The sequence below is a fragment of the Cylas formicarius genome, unplaced genomic scaffold (genome assembly GCF_029955315.1).
Source record: "Cylas formicarius isolate icCylForm1 unplaced genomic scaffold, icCylForm1.1 PGA_scaffold_1__22_contigs__length_36826433, whole genome shotgun sequence".
Classification (NCBI taxonomy): domain Eukaryota; kingdom Metazoa; phylum Arthropoda; class Insecta; order Coleoptera; family Brentidae; genus Cylas; species Cylas formicarius.
The window spans coordinates 32,258,472-32,276,678 of record NW_026844264.1 but is presented as its reverse complement, the minus strand read 5'-3'; the positions used below and the strand labels follow the sequence as shown (position 1 = coordinate 32,276,678).

General features: G+C 34.0%; 3 protein-coding genes, 1 long non-coding RNA gene and 1 other non-coding gene across 11 annotated transcripts in view; 4 read left to right on the top strand and 1 right to left on the bottom strand.

Annotated features, from left to right (window-relative positions):
* LOC132696635 (sodium bicarbonate cotransporter 3) overlaps positions 1-5,002 on the top strand; it is a 43,203-nt gene extending 38,201 nt beyond the window's left edge. The window contains exons 17-19 of the mRNA XM_060661580.1: positions 2,446-2,651; positions 2,704-2,821; positions 4,381-5,002. Coding sequence (XP_060517563.1) covers positions 2,446-2,651; positions 2,704-2,821; positions 4,381-4,458 — 402 coding nt within the window. The 3' untranslated portion in view covers positions 4,459-5,002. The remainder of the gene's footprint in view (positions 1-2,445; positions 2,652-2,703; positions 2,822-4,380) is intronic.
* Positions 5,003-5,586: 584 nt separating this feature from the next.
* On the top strand, positions 5,587-7,917 carry LOC132696638 (solute carrier family 35 member E2A-like). Of its 2 annotated transcripts, XM_060661587.1 has the most exons (6): positions 5,587-5,725; positions 5,779-6,036; positions 6,086-6,337; positions 6,391-6,577; positions 6,783-6,980; positions 7,050-7,917. In XM_060661587.1, the coding sequence occupies exons 2-6, from the start codon at positions 5,817-5,819 to the stop codon at positions 7,240-7,242; spliced, it is 1,050 nt and encodes a 349-aa protein (XP_060517570.1). In that variant the 5' UTR covers positions 5,587-5,725; positions 5,779-5,816; the 3' UTR covers positions 7,243-7,917. The 2 variants fall into 2 exon arrangements, with proteins under 2 accessions (XP_060517570.1, XP_060517569.1); XM_060661586.1 differs by having other exon boundaries at positions 5,667-6,036; positions 7,050-7,916.
* A 134-nt stretch (positions 7,918-8,051) lies between these two features.
* The window catches only part of LOC132696636 (uncharacterized), a 33,827-nt gene continuing 23,671 nt past the window's right edge, over positions 8,052-18,207 (bottom strand). For 2 of the 5 annotated variants that reach the window (XM_060661581.1, XM_060661583.1), the window contains exons 6-13: positions 18,009-18,194; positions 15,204-15,402; positions 14,986-15,150; positions 14,721-14,926; positions 14,475-14,670; positions 14,165-14,418; positions 10,605-10,824; positions 8,528-8,672 (exon numbers count right to left, since the gene is read on the bottom strand). In XM_060661581.1, the coding sequence (XP_060517564.1) occupies positions 8,536-8,672; positions 10,605-10,824; positions 14,165-14,418; positions 14,475-14,670; positions 14,721-14,926; positions 14,986-15,150; positions 15,204-15,402; positions 18,009-18,194 (1,563 nt within the window). In that variant the 3' untranslated portion in view covers positions 8,528-8,535. Of the gene's footprint in view, positions 8,673-10,604; positions 10,825-14,164; positions 14,419-14,474; positions 14,671-14,720; positions 14,927-14,985; positions 15,151-15,203; positions 15,403-18,008; positions 18,195-18,207 lie in introns of all 5 variants that reach the window. The other 3 variants (XM_060661582.1, XM_060661584.1, XM_060661585.1) reach the window with 3 other exon arrangements.
* LOC132696639 (uncharacterized) lies at positions 9,568-18,159 on the top strand. 2 transcript variants are annotated; one of them, XR_009618056.1, is made up of 3 exons: positions 9,568-9,867; positions 17,691-17,944; positions 18,022-18,159. It is a non-coding gene; the product is annotated as an uncharacterized LOC132696639 (long non-coding RNA). The 2 variants fall into 2 exon arrangements; XR_009618055.1 differs by having other exon boundaries at positions 18,015-18,142.
* On the top strand, positions 10,907-10,980 carry Trnat-agu (transfer RNA threonine (anticodon AGU)). Its single transcript has one exon. It is a non-coding gene; the product is annotated as a tRNA-Thr (tRNA).

Here is an 18,207-nt window from a genome sequence, read left to right as displayed (position 1 = left end):
CCTTACGAAATAACGATTATAGGTGTTATTACATTACAAATTAATTAATTTGCTTTACTATTGCAAATATTGCTGTATTTTTTCATTTCGTTTCTTTCAACACATTTTTTTGTAAACTTGCACCTGATTTCTATGCCCCAAAGATGTGTTTAAATTTTATTAGATTATCCAACTTCACGGATATTCAAAAGAATTATAATAATAATATAAATATCAAGGCTTCTTTTTAAAATCCCTTGTACATATGCTTCTTCTAGCAGTCTAAGGATTCCGCGGGATAACACACTAGCGTTTTTAGATGGAAGCTTTCAAATACTTAACAGTTCTTTAACCTGGATATTTTTTGTGCCTTGCCTCTTGCCTCTCCCGATTGACAAAAGAAGCTGGCATAAAAAACAAAGGGTAAAGTATGACAAAATAACTACTGGTGAATTCTGTTTCATTTTTAAAAGTCTTCTTTAACATTCGCAATACATCTATTCACATAACTTTATTTAATAATAAAACCTCATAAGAGTTTTTGTCGCCACTTCATAAAAGAAAAATATTAATTTTAATATTTTTTTTAAAAATGTAACCAATATCAAAATAATATTTTCAAAAACCTACTGTCCAATTCCATTAAAAAGATATATATAATATATAAATAACATACTTTACGCATGTGCAAATAAGAAAATCAGTTAATTTAATTTGTCGACTATATTTCTGATCAAAAAAACTACGTTCGACATGTTTGTTTATGAAACGTTTTTAGTATCTATTCTATTCATCACTAGCATCACATTTTTAAATATTTTTCTGTTAATGCCATATTATTTATTATAGATCTTCCACATATTACGTTGTATTGTTTTCTAAAGGACGCAAATAAGGATCTGCAGTACATCGCATCAACATTAACCGACTAATACCCTTGGCGTTTTATTTTAAAATATATAATTATTAATTAATTATTCAAAATTCCAAACAAAATTGGACCTTCTTCAATTTTTACTGTTTTTAGTTTTTAACTTGATATCAGTCAATCAAAATGTTATCAAACTGGAAGCACGGTACGTACTTTGCACAATACATTATGCAAATTTTTTTCCCTTCCGAAAATATAGGTAAATTTAAAAGCACGAAACTTGATATCTGCTAAGTGTCGTTAGAAACCGATCATGTGATATAACTTGTGAATTACCTCATTTATATACCTTAAAGCGCGCAACAAGCTTGTAAATAATTTGCGCAGTTCGGTAGCACTTAGGAAAATTTCCGGTAAATGATAAGTTGTTAAAATTTCTGTTACGAGTGTGCGTTAATGAACGTTAATGAGTTCGATTTTTGCAAAACCATGACACGCATATTAAAAATTTAACGTCGCTCCTAATTTTGGCTATGGCTTATGCATCAGATATTTAAAGATAAAGATAAAGATAAAATCACATTTTGGGCAAAAGGACGTAACTTTCCAAATTGTAATATCATTACATATTTTCGTAATTTTTATAAGCCTTTAAACAATTATTGTGTGTCAACTAATTTCTGCATTAAATTTTTCATAATAAAAAAGTTACGGCATGTTCGACGTTTATTTGACAAGTTTATAAGTTTGGGCAGCTATGGTGCATTGGCGTGCGGTAACAAAGCCTAAAGCCAAGTCAAAGTAATGTCAATTCGTGCGGTTTGATACCCTGTGATGCGAAAAACTTAAATTTTACAAGGATTTGAGAGCAGTTGGCAATAAATGTTCTAATTAATTAACCTAGAATATAAGTAGAAATAAGTCGTATTTAAAATGGAAAGTATCGAAATGATTTTGCAGGAATGGATATCAAGTTATTTCGTCGCCATTTGCTTGTTATTTTATTCGACGACATAGTATTGTTATTTTTAATAAAAACATTTAGAAGTTTTCCGTTTTATTTTCTTTTCTTTCCACCCATCTGCATTTTTGCGTTTTCAATTTGCACATCTTTTTTTTTGTTGTAGTAGTAAAATGATAAACATACTTTTTGATTTTTTATAGAATGACAATGTCTGACGGTGACGAAACAGATTATAAATTATGTTCCATTTGAAATTGGCAATGGTTGTTAAACCTGTTTATATAAATAGTGTGAAGGACATAGTGCCAAAAATAGTAAAATCTTTTACTCAATTATCAATTATCAACAAATTTTTGATAAAAACAAGTACTACTAAACCAAAGTAAGCAAATGTGAAGCAAAAATTTACTAAAGAAACAATTGCCTATTGGTAATTGTTGATAGCTTATTCCGTTTTCCTTTCCTTATATTCAGTTTCAGCCATCGCAGTAGTGTTTCATTGCTTACATTTTCAGTTAAGTAAAACGCTTTTTATAATTAATTTTATCTTCATACTTTCTTTCAGAAGGTTGGTTTCATTGTAGATTTAATGCTTCAATTGATTGTTAAATTTGGTAGTGTGTCATTTTAGGTTGACCAGCCGCAGATGGAACTTGGCAATTTGGAAAAGAGCCTAAAAATCCCACTGATAAACGGTAACGTCATGAACATACCGATCTCAGCCATCAACATATCCGAAGAAGTGGACAAAACCGGTATATGGAAACAAGTGAACGAAAATAACAACCCCAAAAAAACGAGCAATAAGGAGGAGAAAAAGAAGAGCCCCAAAAGCAGGTAAGAGGAAGATCGTCCAGTTGGCGCGAAAGCAATGATTTTTCGGTGGTAGATTCAAAAAGAAAAAACCGAACAATAAGAAAGAGGACAAAAATGAACAGAAACAAAAATTGGAAAAGAGATTGTCAACGATGAGGGAAGAGGAGGAAGAGGAAGGCATTCTCATTAAGGTGAACGATGCTGCCTTACACCTCTAGGGACACCACACCACACAAACACACGGTCTACCTCCACCACAATCACTTTTTTATAACTATAGAGTGCACGCAACTGTGAGTATTTTAGTATGCACCTGCCTTAGTCGTAATTTGATTTAAAAATAGTTTATCCCCAAATAAAAATTGAAAACTAGGAAAATACGCTAGAATGTTGCATGCAACAACCAAGCTCTTTTGTAATCCAGTTGAACATACTGGCGAAAGCACAATAATTTTCGCAATATTTTTTTTTAAATACTAGTTTTTACGCTGCAAGGTAAATCATTCAAAATAAACGAATATATTTGGATCCTTTTAAAGTGAAAAATAGAAAAATATTAATTAACCTTAAATGGTATGTGATATATATGATTACGTTTTCCAATATTTACCCTTCTTTTTGTCTAAGACTATTGCTATAATATTAGTTGGCTATGACACAACTATTAACTAACAGGGCTTTGTCCAGATGAAAAAATGAACATAATAAAGAACTTTGCTGGAGCCGTAAATAAAACAACAGACGAAATTTTAATTTTTTGTATAAGTAAAATTAAAATATTGGAAAAACTATTAGGTTTAGGTATGTATTTTTAAATAAAAAATTAAGACTTTTTGAAATATTTACAATTTACAAATATGGTGTTGCATTTAAAAAATGTAGGTTTTATTCGTCACGCTGTATATTTTAAAATAATTTTGAAATGTGCATTATAAGCTATATCTACTATTTTATCATAATTTTGAGACCAATGAGATAATGGCTAACCCTGTGGCATTCCGTATTAAAAGGATTCTGGAAATTAAAAAGTTCAAATTTCCCCTTCAGTTGAAAAACGTTAAGCATAAATGAGTCATAATTCATTTTGTACAGTGGTTCTTCAGAGTATCGAAGCTGGTTGCACTTAATTACTTATATTGTGATCATCATTTTACATATTATTGTCCAGTAATAAAAAATGCTAAAAATTTCATTTAATAATTGATCATGAATCTCAAAGTTCAAGAGAGAATCTCAGGAGAGTAAATTTTTTGTACCCATAGACAAATAATGAAAAAATATAATACTGGCACTAGATTAGCCAGATTACAGTTATTTGCTTTTAATTTAGACATTACTATATTTGCTTGAATCAGAATAAAAAATTATTTAATAATTTTTCAGCATTCGAATCTACAGGATAAGGGTACATATTTTAATATATTAGCATGTTTCATATTGTTACGTCAGTGCTTGTGCAACATCCATTTCCATTGCCTAGCGATGTTTAAAATAAGCCTCTCGCGAGAGATTCGCAAAAATTACCGTTTCAATCGCTTTAAGTGAACCTTATACAGGGTGTCCTATTAAAAAAGCTGGAGAACTAACTAACTATTACGTTTGCTTTGATATTAACCCACGCTCAATGTGAGTCACCCTGTACTATGGGTTCGGAAGTTTCTTTATTGCATGAAAAAGCGATGTGAGTACTATTTACTTTTAAATTATATTGAGAAAAGTCTACAAATCTAAACAATATATTTCTTTGCAGTGTGAAAGAATCAAGGAGAGGATATATTGGAAAGGTAACGAGCATCTCACTCACCTTGGTGATGAAACCCGCGTTTAAAACGTTGTATTTTATTAATAATTACAAGCCTAAATGTCAAAAAAACTTTGTAAAAAAGCGTTGTGTACTGAAACGCCAATTTTTTCTTGTCGCCCTCCGAAATATCAATTAATTAGGTTTGTTCTTAATCGAAAACAGTGGTCAGAATTTTACAGTAAAGCTGGCGGTTTTAACTTGTCATATCCGCTTTTTTTTCTTTGTAACTAAGCAAGTGTTAAACAAAGTATTCGATAAGAATGATTCATATTCTTAGAGTTTATGTTTCGCTTTTAATTGAAAAACTAAACTGGATTCGAGATTTCCTCGTAGGAACAAACCTATTGCCTATACTAAATAAATATAATTCGCGCACAATGCGTTCACAATTTAGGTATCGATTCTTATGTCAACAATGTTTGTCAGTTTAAGAAAATAATACGTCAAGAAAATAATATCTGAAACTATTTGTTTAGCTATATTTTTAACGTAATAACTTAACAATTAAATTTTGAAATAAAATTTAAATTGTCTTAACCAATATTTTTATACAAAATCGAAATTCGAAGTGCTAAAATGAAACAATGTAAACACCAAAATAAATGTCTTAGGTTTTACACTATATTATGTATCTATAGCTTTAAGCACATCCGTCGGTATATTGTTATATTAATTATATACTGGTGTCCCAAAATTAATAGATCAAATTTAAAAGCTATGTCCAATAAAAAAATGCATGTCTGTAAATCCCTGCCGTTTTTAAATCATTGCATTTTTGGTATATTTTTAATGTATTGACTTTTGGGACACCATCAATAATAGGCCTATTTTCACGTATAGGTATTAAACATGAATTAATAAACAGTCAACCAAAATAGTAATTTTGCTTCCTACCAATAATCCTTCAAGGCCAATAAAAATCATAGTTTAACAATTTAATTATTTACTTACTGTAGTCGAGACTCCGACACTTTTACATAGACTGACTGACTGACTGACTGTATATTTACATATTTTGATGTACATATTATGAATACTGAAATGTTAACTTCTTTTTATTAAGACAGAGTCTATTTTTTATTAACAAATATCCTAATTAAGGCGGTAATCAAAATTAAACTTATTGCCTATCTGTAGCAAAAGTTATATTTGAGAATTTTTAAGTAGGTGGAAGTCATCAAAATAATTTTCCACAAAAAATAGTTTACCACAAAATTACTTTAGTTTTCTGTGGTGGTTGCTTAACTCTTTCTTCTGTTACCAGCACTGCTCTAACCTATAATTTCTCAATGTCAGTGAAAGTAAATACACGTAAATGGTGTTATAAAGTATAACTGCTTTTAGAATATCACAAAATGGTTTTGCGGCGCGAAAATTGCTGAATGTTAGGTGAAGCAGTCATGGAAAAACATATTTCCAATGGACGAGACACAGAAATTAACGGAACCAAGAAAGACATAACGATTGTGGAAGGTCCTAAAAAGGGCTTAACCAATTTGAGAGCGGTCTCCTTTTTGTTGCTGTGGTATTTTTTCAGCGGTTGCACATTGTTTTTAAACAAGTATATTTTAACGTATTTAAATGGAAATCCTACGGTGTTAGGTAAGTTGGTGTTGGTGAAATGCAGTAAATTGATGAAATAAGTTTTAAGGTGCCTGTCAGATGTTAATGACTGCGACATGCGGGTTCGTGCAATTGTTTTTTCCTTGTGGGATGTACAAACCATCCCAAAGGTTAAATAAACCTCCTGGTTTTTATAGGCACATGTTGTTGGTTGGTTGTACTAGATTTTTAACAGTTGTTTTGGGTTTAGTAGCGTTAAATTATGTAGCCGTAAGTTTTACAGAAACCATTAAGAGTTCCGCCCCTTTATTCACGGTGCTTATCTCTAGGTTCCTGTTAGGTAAATCGAATAAAAATCCAAAATATAAAACACTGCATGGTTACTTCTTTTAGGTGAACAAACAGGTCTCTATGTCAATTTAAGTCTTTTACCTGTAATGTCCGGATTGGCGCTCTGTTCAATCAATGAAATTAGTTTTGATGTGATTGGATTTCTTGCGGCAATGGCAACAAATGTTACAGAGTGTATACAAAATGTTTATTCAAAAATGTTAATCTCTGGCGACAAATTCAAATATACGTAAGTTTAAAATATATACTTTTTTTGCTCTGTACTCAAAAGTATCAATTTTTAAGTGCGATAGTCACATTTTGCAAAACAAAATCCAACTTTCATCAAACTTGTTGCATAATATGCCATTACTAAATTTTGTGCTTTGGGCAACTCGCTATATGTTAATGATTTTTAACATATAGCGACATTTAATTTTATTTACTTTTTACAGCCCAGCAGAGTTGCAGTTTTACACAAGTGTAGCAAGCATAGTTGTACAGATTCCTGCCACCTTACTTGTAGCTGATCTAAGCTCAACTCATTTAAGCTTTAAGCTAATCATTTGTTTTATTTTCAATGGCATATTCTTCCATTTCCAAAGTATTACTGCCTATGTTCTCATGGATTACATTAGCCCCGTGACTCATAGGTAAGCATATATGCCATTAGTACTGTATACAAGGTCAAATTTATGACATCTATTTACATTTTGTTTTAGTGTTGTCAATACTGCCAAGAGAGCATTCTTGATATGGTTATCCATATTGATGTTTGGAAATCCAATAACGGCATTAAGTGGACTAGGGACTATAACTGTGATAGCTGGAGTTCTACTCTATATTAAGGCCCAAGAATATGATGACAGATTAGAATCTGCCAATTTAATTCAGCGGAAAGTCAGGGCTATTTAAACATGCGTTTATTTATAATTAATTTTTGTATTATTTTGTATAAACCAATTCAAAATAAACATGTAATGTGATATTTCTTTGGTGATGCAATCATGCAATTTTTTGTAACAGTATTATTTGCAAAGGTTAGTGGATGATAATTTGCTTGTATTTTGAAAACCAATGACATAGTACCTATATTATGTTGACATATTTTTATGTCAAATATCAATGGTTGGAGTAGAATATTTTTGAATTACTCAAGTCTAATTTTGTCAGTTTTTGGAGCTCCTTTTCAAGATTGATTTTGAGAATAATTCCTGTATAAAAACAAAATAATTTTCTCGGGTCTTGAGTTTTACTTACAAACCACAATTACTTATTGATGTTGGCTATTACAGTCTCCAATATTTGATTTTCTTCCGAATCTAGTCATTTGGGTGGTAAGCCTGTTGGTAGTTAAATTATTATTTTAGTTGCAACATTGTATCAGATAGTTTTTGTTATCGGGAAACTGTTATTCTATTATGGTTGAAATATTGCCAGTTTTTGCCCTTGCTCATATTTATAATTTCCTGTTTTTGTAGTATCTTATGCCAAACAAAACTTTCTAGTAATACTATTATAATTATGATACAATTTGAGTTATTTAATCACAGTACAATTTCTTTGGTTAGTTATCTGGCGCTTACTTAATTGTCAAATTTTTAACATATCAGATAAAAAAGTTGTACATAGAATTGTATAAATATAAGGTTCTAGAAATGATGTGCCTTTTGTCTCATCCCTATACAATACCCAATTAGACGCTGATGATATATTTATAGCTTTATTTTTAAACTTTAGATATGTACAGAAATTAGGGATAGATTACAAAAATAAATTACAGTACAAGTGGGTACTTAATTAAAAATATTGGCACAAGTCAGGCCTGCGTAGACTTATCAGCTACATTTCGCTAATTAAACCATAACTATTTTTTCTAAAACTAAATGAAAGCGAAAAACTCTTGTCTTGCGTATCTTAATGAAAACAACAATAATTGGTATTTACATGAAACAAAAAACATTTTTCTGGAAACAAGGAAGTGGTATAGTCAACTAAAAGTTACGAAACTCACTAAAGTTTATGCAAACAATTTTCTCACAGCACTCGTCAGGGTAATGTACGTGGCCAAACGGACAAGGAAGCTCTGTCCTTATTCAAAAAAAAAATTCTGTAACAATTTTGTAATGGTGTACGCATCTGTCAAATGCAGCGGCGGCGTTCTCCGTTTTCTGCTTTTGTTTGACATCGAAATTCAGCCTTTTCCTGTTACTGCGATTTAGTGCCCGGGGTCCTAGGCAGAGCCCTCCTCCTTCCAGCTAAAAGTTTGCTTAAACCTCTTGGCTCTTCAGTGGTTGTTGTTGAACTAGAAGCAGCTTCTGTCTCTGCCGGAGGCTGCTCTTCAGCTGCGACAAAATTTGATTGAATGCGTTGTGATCAATAATACATATATATAGTGTGTTATAGAAATGACATTATAATGGTCGACGGACAAATGGCAAAAATACTCATAAGGGTTCCCGATTCTAGGGATATTCCGATACTAGTAAATAACAGTAGGTACTCGATACCAAGTATTTATAGCATCGAATCAATCTTGCGATACTTACGCGATATCGAAACAAAAGTACTTGGTATCAAATCGAATCAGCCTCACCAATAAAAAAAAAACCGAGCGCAACAGACAAACATAATCTCTATCTGATCTATGGTGACGCGTTGTCTCGCGCCAGCCAAGCCGAACTCGTCCGACTTCACTCGACCGAGCCCGAGCCAAACGCGAGAAAGACGTCCGCCCTCCATTTTTTTCCATTGACAACCAACATAAACTGTCAAACATACAAGAGATTGCTTACGAATAATTGTATTTATTGTAATCATCGGCTTATTATTCCAATGTTATCATGGAGTTTTTTGTTTAAAGTACGTGGTTAACGTGACGCAAACCTTTATTCTTTTCCTTCTTAATTTTGTTTTAATTATTGTCCTTCAAAGTTCATTGTTAGTTTCCTTAAAATAAATACAAAAATAATAAAGTGCTAACTCATATCGATACTTTAGGAGTATTTATTTGAGTAGTATCGAAAAAAGATTTGAGTACTATGGAAATGAGTAGGTATCGATACTTTAATGGTATTGGAATATCCCTACCCGATTCTGTCAAAAAATTTTATTTGGCTATCCAAAAATAAAATAATAAAATGTACTTCCTGACTAACATCAACAGCAGTTTTAAACCTAATTACACGTATTAATGCTCTGTTGTTATTAACTGAGAATAATTAAATTGTATATTTTTATAAAATTCAAAGCAACCAAGGATAGTACCATCGTATTCGTTTGACAGATTTAAACTAACCAGAACTAACTGTTCCGAGAGCTATGTAATTAGGCCAAGCGTCACAAACCTGCATTCTATTTTACTATTTCTTATTCTTGTATTTTGTCTACCATTCTGTTATGTGATACTTTTTTTGATATTTCATAAACCATCGCTGTTCATTTGTTAGAATGTTTATGGTGCAATATGTTATAAGTGTGGAGTGAGAAATTACGGAAAACTGAGCGATATTTGGAATCGATGCATTAGAAAATTAAAGGGTGAGTTGTAAAATGTGCAGTTATTAGTAGTAATTGTTAGATTATATGTGCCACTAGAATAATACTCTGGATAGTCCCTCTATTGCCGATCAAAAAGGGTTTCATTGCGCCTTTTTTGCTCACGTCAATAATCGCAACAGACAGAAATAATTATAATTCGGATAAATAATTAAGGATCATTAATAAATTACACCATACAAGAAGAGAGATGTTTGGCAATTGTGTATAGTAAGTGTAGGGAGAAACGGTCACAAGCCACATAATGTAGTATTAGAAATATGAAATACTCTACATTTCAGGATATAAGATATAACTTTTTTTTCCACCATTGCCAATTTCAAATTGCAAATAAGGTAAATTAAGAATGCAGGAGGTTAATTGTTATTAGCCTAAAAAGGTTATATAATATGCATTACAAAACCCAACGTCTATTGACACTTTATGAATTCTTTAAGGATACCTTAACCAACCTTACCAACTTAAAAGTCCACAAATTTCGAGGTAAATCCTTTATCTAGAGTCAACCTACACAAATGAAATTTGACTACGCTTTATTAATCTATTAACAACCTAGGCTAAGGAAAGAAACTAAAATAAAACATGAATATATACTTGACGACAAGACAGTTATAGATGCCAAATTAGAACACATGGATGTCTTGAAGAAAGTCATTAAGATGGTTTATAGGCCTTCAAACTACCAAAACCTAAAATTAAGATATGATGTGCATACATACCACCTTCCGTTGAGGATACTTCGATAGGCGCCTCGCTTGAAGGCGATTCCGTAGACTGTCCAGGCCGCCTTCTACCTAACAGAGGATTCACTCGACGTACTTGCACTTGAACGGGTGTACTAGCTGCTGCTTTAGGTTTTGCTTGAACGTTTATCTTATTGCGATTGCGCAAACGTCCTAGAGGACTATTATCAACCGGCGGGGGGGCTGGGGCTTCGTCCTAAAATTTGTCAGCCTTCATATTTATCACTTTATAAGAAGTACGTACTGGGCAGAGGAGAGAATCGATCAAATTAACTTGAGGCGCCGTGGCTTAGTTGGTTAAAGCGCCTGTCTAGTAAACAGGAGATCGCGAGTTCGAATCTCGCCGGGGCCTTTGTATTTTTTTTTTTTTTACGAAACCAAATATATTGGGTTGTTCGGAAAGTCATTTCGTTTTTTTTGGGGAACATGAAAGACAGTTTTCGTATAATGAATAAATATTTTATTAAATTATATATTGGCCATTCTGGTCCAACACCTTTTGCCATTTTTCTGGCAGTAACATAATTCCCCTCTCATAAAAGTTTTGGTCCTTGCTGGCAAAAAACTGGTTCGGGTGGTTTTTGACATCTTCATTTGAGGTAAAGGTTTTGCCATCCAAAAAATTTTGCAGGGACCGGAACAAATTGTAGTCGGAAGGCGTCAGATCTGGAGAATATGGTGGATGTTGCAGTACGTCCCATTCAAGCTGTAAAAGTTTTTGGCGAGTGACCAAACTTGTGTGAGGTCTCGCATTATCCTGGTGGAACACTACAACCTTCCTGTTGATTAATTCGGGCCTCTTCTCTTTAAGTGAATCATTCAATTTGTCCAGTTGATGACAATAGACTTCTGAATTAATCGTTGTATTGTCCGGCAAAAACTCAAAAAAAACGATTCCTTTGACATCCCACCAAACGGAGAGCATCACCTTTTTTTGGTGAATGTTGGCTTTTGACACGCTTTGAGCCGGTTCATCTTTTCGGCTCCATGACCTCTTGCGTTTAACATTGTTGTATACAACCCATTTTTCGTCCCCAGTAATAATCCGCTTCAAAAATGGATCATTTTCTTGACGTTTGAGGAGCGAATCACACACGTCAACGCGACGACACAAATTTCGCTCCGTAAGGACATGGGGCACCCACACATCGAGCTTCGAGGTTAAGCCCATGCCTTTCATAAACAGTCGAATTCGACAAATTTAATCTCTCACCGATCTCTCGTGTGGTTATTCGCCGATTTGCATCAACTAATGCCTTTATCGCATCTTTGTCAGCTTCGACCGGCCTTCCAGACCGTGGTGCATCTTCGACATCAAAATTGCCGGATCGAAATTTTGCAAACCAGTTCTGGCACTGGCGTACTGTTAACACGCCTTCTCCATACACAACCGTCAATTTTTTTCTCGCTTGGACAGCATTTTTACTTTTTCTGAAGTAAAAAAGTAAAATATGACGAAAATGCTGCTTATTGCTCTCCATATTTAAAAGGCCACCAACCAAAAACTACTGCGTAGAATTAATAGAACTTTTTCACACACAAGCCTTGCAATATCAGCTCTCAAGACATATAATGGTTATGCGGCTTAAGTGTGAAGTTGGTTTCGAAAAAACGTAATTAAGTCGTCTGACGGGAAAAAACGAAATGACTTTCCGAACAACCTTATATTATTTTAGTTTATTTTAAGTTTACATATGAACTAGTTCACCAACAACCCGACATCTTCAAAATTAGGCTTCAAAATTTAGTTAAAATTTCTTTTAATCTTGATCGTCCTTTGCGTTTAGAAGTGGGCTAATTGTTGGCTGTATTTAACTATTGCATGTCATTCAATTTTTCTTATTTAATTAATAAGTAGTGGCCAAATATAGTTTTTTTTTTTCATTTTTTTAATTCTCGATCGAGTGGTGGGTCATTAAAATTTAGCGGGAAATTTTATATATTTTATATGAAACCGATTTTACAAAATTTTATTTATTGAAAATTAAATAATAATTCTTTTTTTAAATAAGTTTAAAACCACACTTTTACCATAATAATATATAAAAGACTACAAGCATGTCTCATTAGGTGGGTCTTCAGTTCTCACATTTCGGAATTTTCCATGCATTAAAATTTTAAACTTATAGTGCAATTGCATATAGTCAACGCAAAAAACTTGCAATATTTCGGAAAAACAGCGAAAGAGAAAGAAGGAGAGGAAAGCCGAAAGGCAAACCAAATTTTGAAAACTGAAAAGAAAATTACGCACAAATTTGTTGCTATATGCTAAATCCTACGAATAATATTCTATTGTTTTTGGAAAAATTTTAAACCGTTTTTTTTTATTCACTTTGTGTTAATTTTGAATTTATTTATTTATATTTCAATTTCAACAATTAAAAATATATAGTTTTATAGTGTTATATATATTAAAGGCACGATTTTTCATACAAATGTAAAAAAATATTTCTAATAATATCAGAGAAGAAACCATAAACACTAACTAACCAAAACTAAGTGTTCATCATTGGTTACTTTGTTATGAGTAGATAGAGTAGATACAAAGTGCTTCCAGTTAGCAAACTAGTAGCATTTTTTTCACTGAATACGATGGTTAAAACAGATAAACAAGTGAAAGGTTTAACGTTTGGTGCGGTATAATTGGTTCTCGCATTGTTGGTTCATATTTTTACGGCGACAAGCTGACCGGTGAGCAGTACATTGCAATTATCTCGATTTTTTTTTAGATGAGCTTAACCTCATAAGTTGGCAGAATCTCCATTTCCAGCAAGATGGTGCACCATACCCATATCAATTTTTGAGAACCATTTTCAACAATAAACGGGTTGCGACAAATAGGCTTATTTTTTGGCCTCTTAGGTCACCAGATAATTTCTACTTAATTTCTACTTGTGGGGTTATTTAAAGGACGAAATTTATAAGGACCGAGCCAACACGTTGATATTTTAAAGGCTGCAATAAGAGAAAAAGTAAATCAGATAGATGATTGAACAATGCTAAAGGCAATTCGCACAATAGAGGTGCTGGTTTTGAACACTTTTATAGCCATCTAATCTAAAAGAGAAATGTACGGTTATTTTCAATTTTAGGCAAATACTGCTCTTTGTTCTGTTGGTGATTTACGAACGTTAGAGTAAAAAAAATACAGGGTGTTTCATTTAAGAATACTAAAGTTTCCTCGTTTCGTCCTAAACCCCTATATATTATTTTTCTCTTGTCACCATCGTAATCAGTTAAATTAACGGACTTTGTATCTCTACTCATAACAACGTTGCCAATGATGAACACTTAATTTAGATTAGCCGCTATAGTGTTATATATACTAAAGGCACACAAAAGAAATTGTACTTAGGAGGTATTTTAGTTGCAATTCAATGCCAAAATTCAAGTTTCTGTTACTTTGTCGAGATATGTTTAGTTAGATGTTTTTTTTATTCCAATAAGCCTGTTACAATTATACTCAACAGAAAAATTGTTAAGAAGACCTGCGGACCCGAGAAAATTATTTAAAAAGGATTGTATAATAAAAAAACCTTTTCGCTTGCAGCTTCGGCGTGAGTTTCTTCTTCATCTCCGGCCACGTTGTCATCTTCTGATGGTGTTTCGGTGGTTGTGGTAGTTGTGGTTGTACTACCACCCCTTCTCCCGGCCAAATTAATCCTTGGTCCCGGTCTAAGCGGTTTCACGTTGCTATTATTGCCAGGCAGGACCCTTCTCGACCTCGCTGTGGTGCTGGAAATTTCCGACGATGACGCCGATGAGTCTTCCGGAGGGCTGCTTTCTTCACCTAAGGATTTATAATGACTAAATCAATGAATACGGAATTCGATAAGGGAATGCTACCTTCCGCGGTAGATGGCGCTGCGGTGGTACTACGTCCTCTGCCTCTCAGGCTATTAAACGCCGGCCTTGTTCTAGGCAGTGAAGGTCTGCTTCCGCTCGTGGAGGCCGAGGTGCTGGTTTCCTCCTTGCGCTCCTCTGGGGCCGTGGTGGTACGACCACGGGGTCTCGAAGCACCGAAACGTCTTCCAGAAGATGGCTGAACGAAAACAGTCAATTTCCAACTAGTGCAAGCTAAAGTCGGCATACCTTAGATTGGCTTACGGCCTTAGATTCTTCCTTGTGAACGTCTTCTTCGACGGCCGGAGAGGCAGTCGTTTTGCTCCTAGATCTGCCGCCGAAGCTCGGACGTCCTCCGAACTTCTTGGGCTTGGAATCAGAAGCCGGTGCAGCTTCGGTGGTGGAAGTAGTGGTTTTGCGGCCTCCAATTCTTTGCCGACCTCCAAATCGGCTGGCTACAATTACAAATTCGATCTTTTTTTTTTAATAAATCGGCCACCACCCAAGAGTGTACCTTTCGTAGGCGCTTCGGTGGTCGTTGTGGTGGTAGTGGTGGTTTTAGTGGTAGTTGTAGGGGCTGGCGTTGTTGTCGTGGTGGTTGTGGTAGTTGTAGTTGTGGTAGTGGTAGACTCTACTTCGGACAAGTCCGTCGAAGATGATTCCGCTGTGGTAGCTGTAACTATATAAGCTGGGAAATTAACAGCGACGCTTTCATGTGTCCTCGACTTATACCGTCTGTATCAAGTTTCCCGTCTTCGGTGCTCAATTCCTCGTTCGTATCGCCGAAAAGCTTCTGAGTGCCTTGGGAGATGGCGTACAGATCCAAGGCCACTTTTTCCATGCCGGTAGCGGGTGTAGTTTCGGGACCGTCGGCCGATGATTTTATGGTGTCATCGAAAACCGGTTCTTTGCTTTTCTTTTTGGCCTCCTCCTAATATTTCACGGACAGATTCGTGTTTAGCGAGTTTGAAATACGCGCTTGACACTTGGCCTTGATTGCAGTGTGCAGCCGCTAGGTTTTCTTCATTTTTCGCGAACGCTCTCAATTAAGGCAAAGTGTATTTCAAAAAATAATGAATTAGAAGCGTGGTAAGCGAAATGTTTTAGTGATATTACTTCACTTCAGTATAAAGTATATCTTGGAATATAGCGGATCATGTCACTCAAAATTTAAACTTTGCAATATTGGTTAAACAGGAGTAAATTTCCGAAAAATTGCTATTGACAGTCAAAAAAAGATGCCGTAGAATAGCTAAATTTTTTCGTCCTGGATTTCTTTTTGCACTTATTACAATTACAAATCGACGGGATTCCTCCTGTGTCGCTTGTTGATAAACCGAACTTGTTTCACCAATCTTCCTGTTGGCTTCTTCAGAGCTAAACTGAAACTGGGCCGCATTCTACTCTGTACCGGCTTACATACTGTGTGAGGGGGCGGCGCTAAAGGAGGGGATTAAATCTCGTCTCACCTGCCTAAACAAGCCAACAGGACGATTATCGATTCATCAACAAAGAGTAATCCAGAAGATTCGGAAAAAGTATGGCAGAAGTTCATTGGAAAAAATTATTACACATATTTAAAATTCAGTCAATCTGTTTTATACTGTCCAGCATGCCAAATCGTACCGACTATAAAACATCACCGCTTTTTATTAATATTAGTATTACCATCAACTACCAAAAATAGGTATACGTGTAAAAAACAAAAAAAAATACCAGTAAGTATCGTCTTTTTGCTAATAATTTAAAACTTCAGCAAGTTTATTTATAATGTGAAATTAGCAGGATTCAAAAATGAAATAAAATTTTAATATAATATCGATAACAAATGATCGAAGAAACAAGCGGGCAAAAATAACATCTGAAATTAACGAAGCACAATTTTGACAATGTAGTTAAGAAAATAAAGATGTTTTGGCGAAAAAACTCGGTAAACAATTAGATCAAGTGTTAGTACACCTTCAGCCAGTTTAATTCCGTAATTCCGTACGAATAGAGGGAATCAATATCACAAGCCGCGTTTTTACGCACAACTGACCACCCAACGGTTAAATTAATTATTACCGGTAAGTAACATGTGAGTTAAAAACAGTACCGGCCGTAAGAGCTATCCGCCATATATGTATGGTTTTTTACTAACATGAATTTTAAATGTTATTCAGTCATTTCCGCGAACCAAGTATTATTATTAAATTTGTTAAACATTTGATTAATATGCAAGTAAAAACTTAATAGTTTCGGTTTAAACTAAACAATTTAATAAAAACGACTTTAAGAAATGACATTTGATAATGGTTATCTATCCCATATTAACAAATGATAGCTGACAGCTACAATACGTCATTTAATAGCTTTTAAAGGTCCTCTCCAGTAAACAACTAAATGAAAATAAAAATGTTATGTAATAAAGCTTTTTGGATGTGAAGCAGGTCCAAAATAAAATTATTTGGCAGCTTTTAAAGGTCATACGTATCCTTTTCAATCAACAACTAGGTGACAGTACTTAATGGAAAACAATAAAAATTTTTGTACTGCTCTTTGATTTGTAACGTTTTTTATTGGCATATTGATAACTTTTTAAAATTTGAAACTTCCATGAGATCGTTGTTAAAATAACATTTAAATTGAAAGGAAATATCATTGGTTAAGCAAAATATGTTTTCGTTTTGAGTTTATCAATCATAGGTAAAACTCTGAACTTTATTACGGTAATAAAAAGGACTTCATTTAGTATTAATACATACCGTACCTATTTTGAAATCGTTTTGATGTTCAAAACAAAACGCTAGAATGCGTTTTCAGTAGTTTAACCATATATTTTAACAATTCAAATTTCTTTCACTTACAAAAACACCCACCACTATAATACATGTAATGAAGACTGTTTCTCTATAAAAAAAAGGACTAGAATTGTAAAAAAAATATTTTACGATCACCGGTATTAGGGTCTACAAGAAACTCTCCCCAAAGCTAAAGAGCATATAGAGCTATATTTTTAAATCAAAACTAAATTTTTTTAATGCTTGTCATCACTGTATTGTGCTCTGTCATATATTTTTATTATATAAATTTTTAATGTAATTTTCTGCCTCATTTACGTGATATATTGTGTACCTAATTTTGACCTACTTCACTAAATCCATAATAAACTGATGTTATTATTATTATTATTATTATTAATTGTATTATTATTATTATTATTATATACAAATCTTTTAGATTCCTCCTGCATTGGTTGTTGACGCAGGAGAAATCCAGAAAATGTTACAAAGTCTTCTATGGCAGCAACCCAATGTTTGAAGGTTATAGACCTTTATCTATTCTCAGTAAACTTCTATAGATCATCGAGTGTGGATCACCCTGAAGGTGTAGAAGACATTAAGGAAAGACCCATATAGAGCGGATCGGCTCCTGGTGCCTGGTACAAAAGCAAAACAATAGGCCGTACTATCGAAGCAGAAGCCGATTCATCGGTGCGTATATAGTTAATGTCGTTTTAGTGCGTTTTAAACTCTGCGACTGATATTGTTTATTTACTGGGAGGTCGTAGAACTCGTTGGGTGTGGCTCCCAAAAAACGTACCGGTCCAGCGGGCAAATCAGTAGGGAATGATGGGCTACTTTGTGTGGCGGGTGATGAACCTGCGTGAGTGTTAAATGTTTCGCTGTCAACCAACTCCAAAGATGGCCGCCGCACGTTCGCCCGCGTTCTGCCTCTGGAACCCTATTAGTGGGTA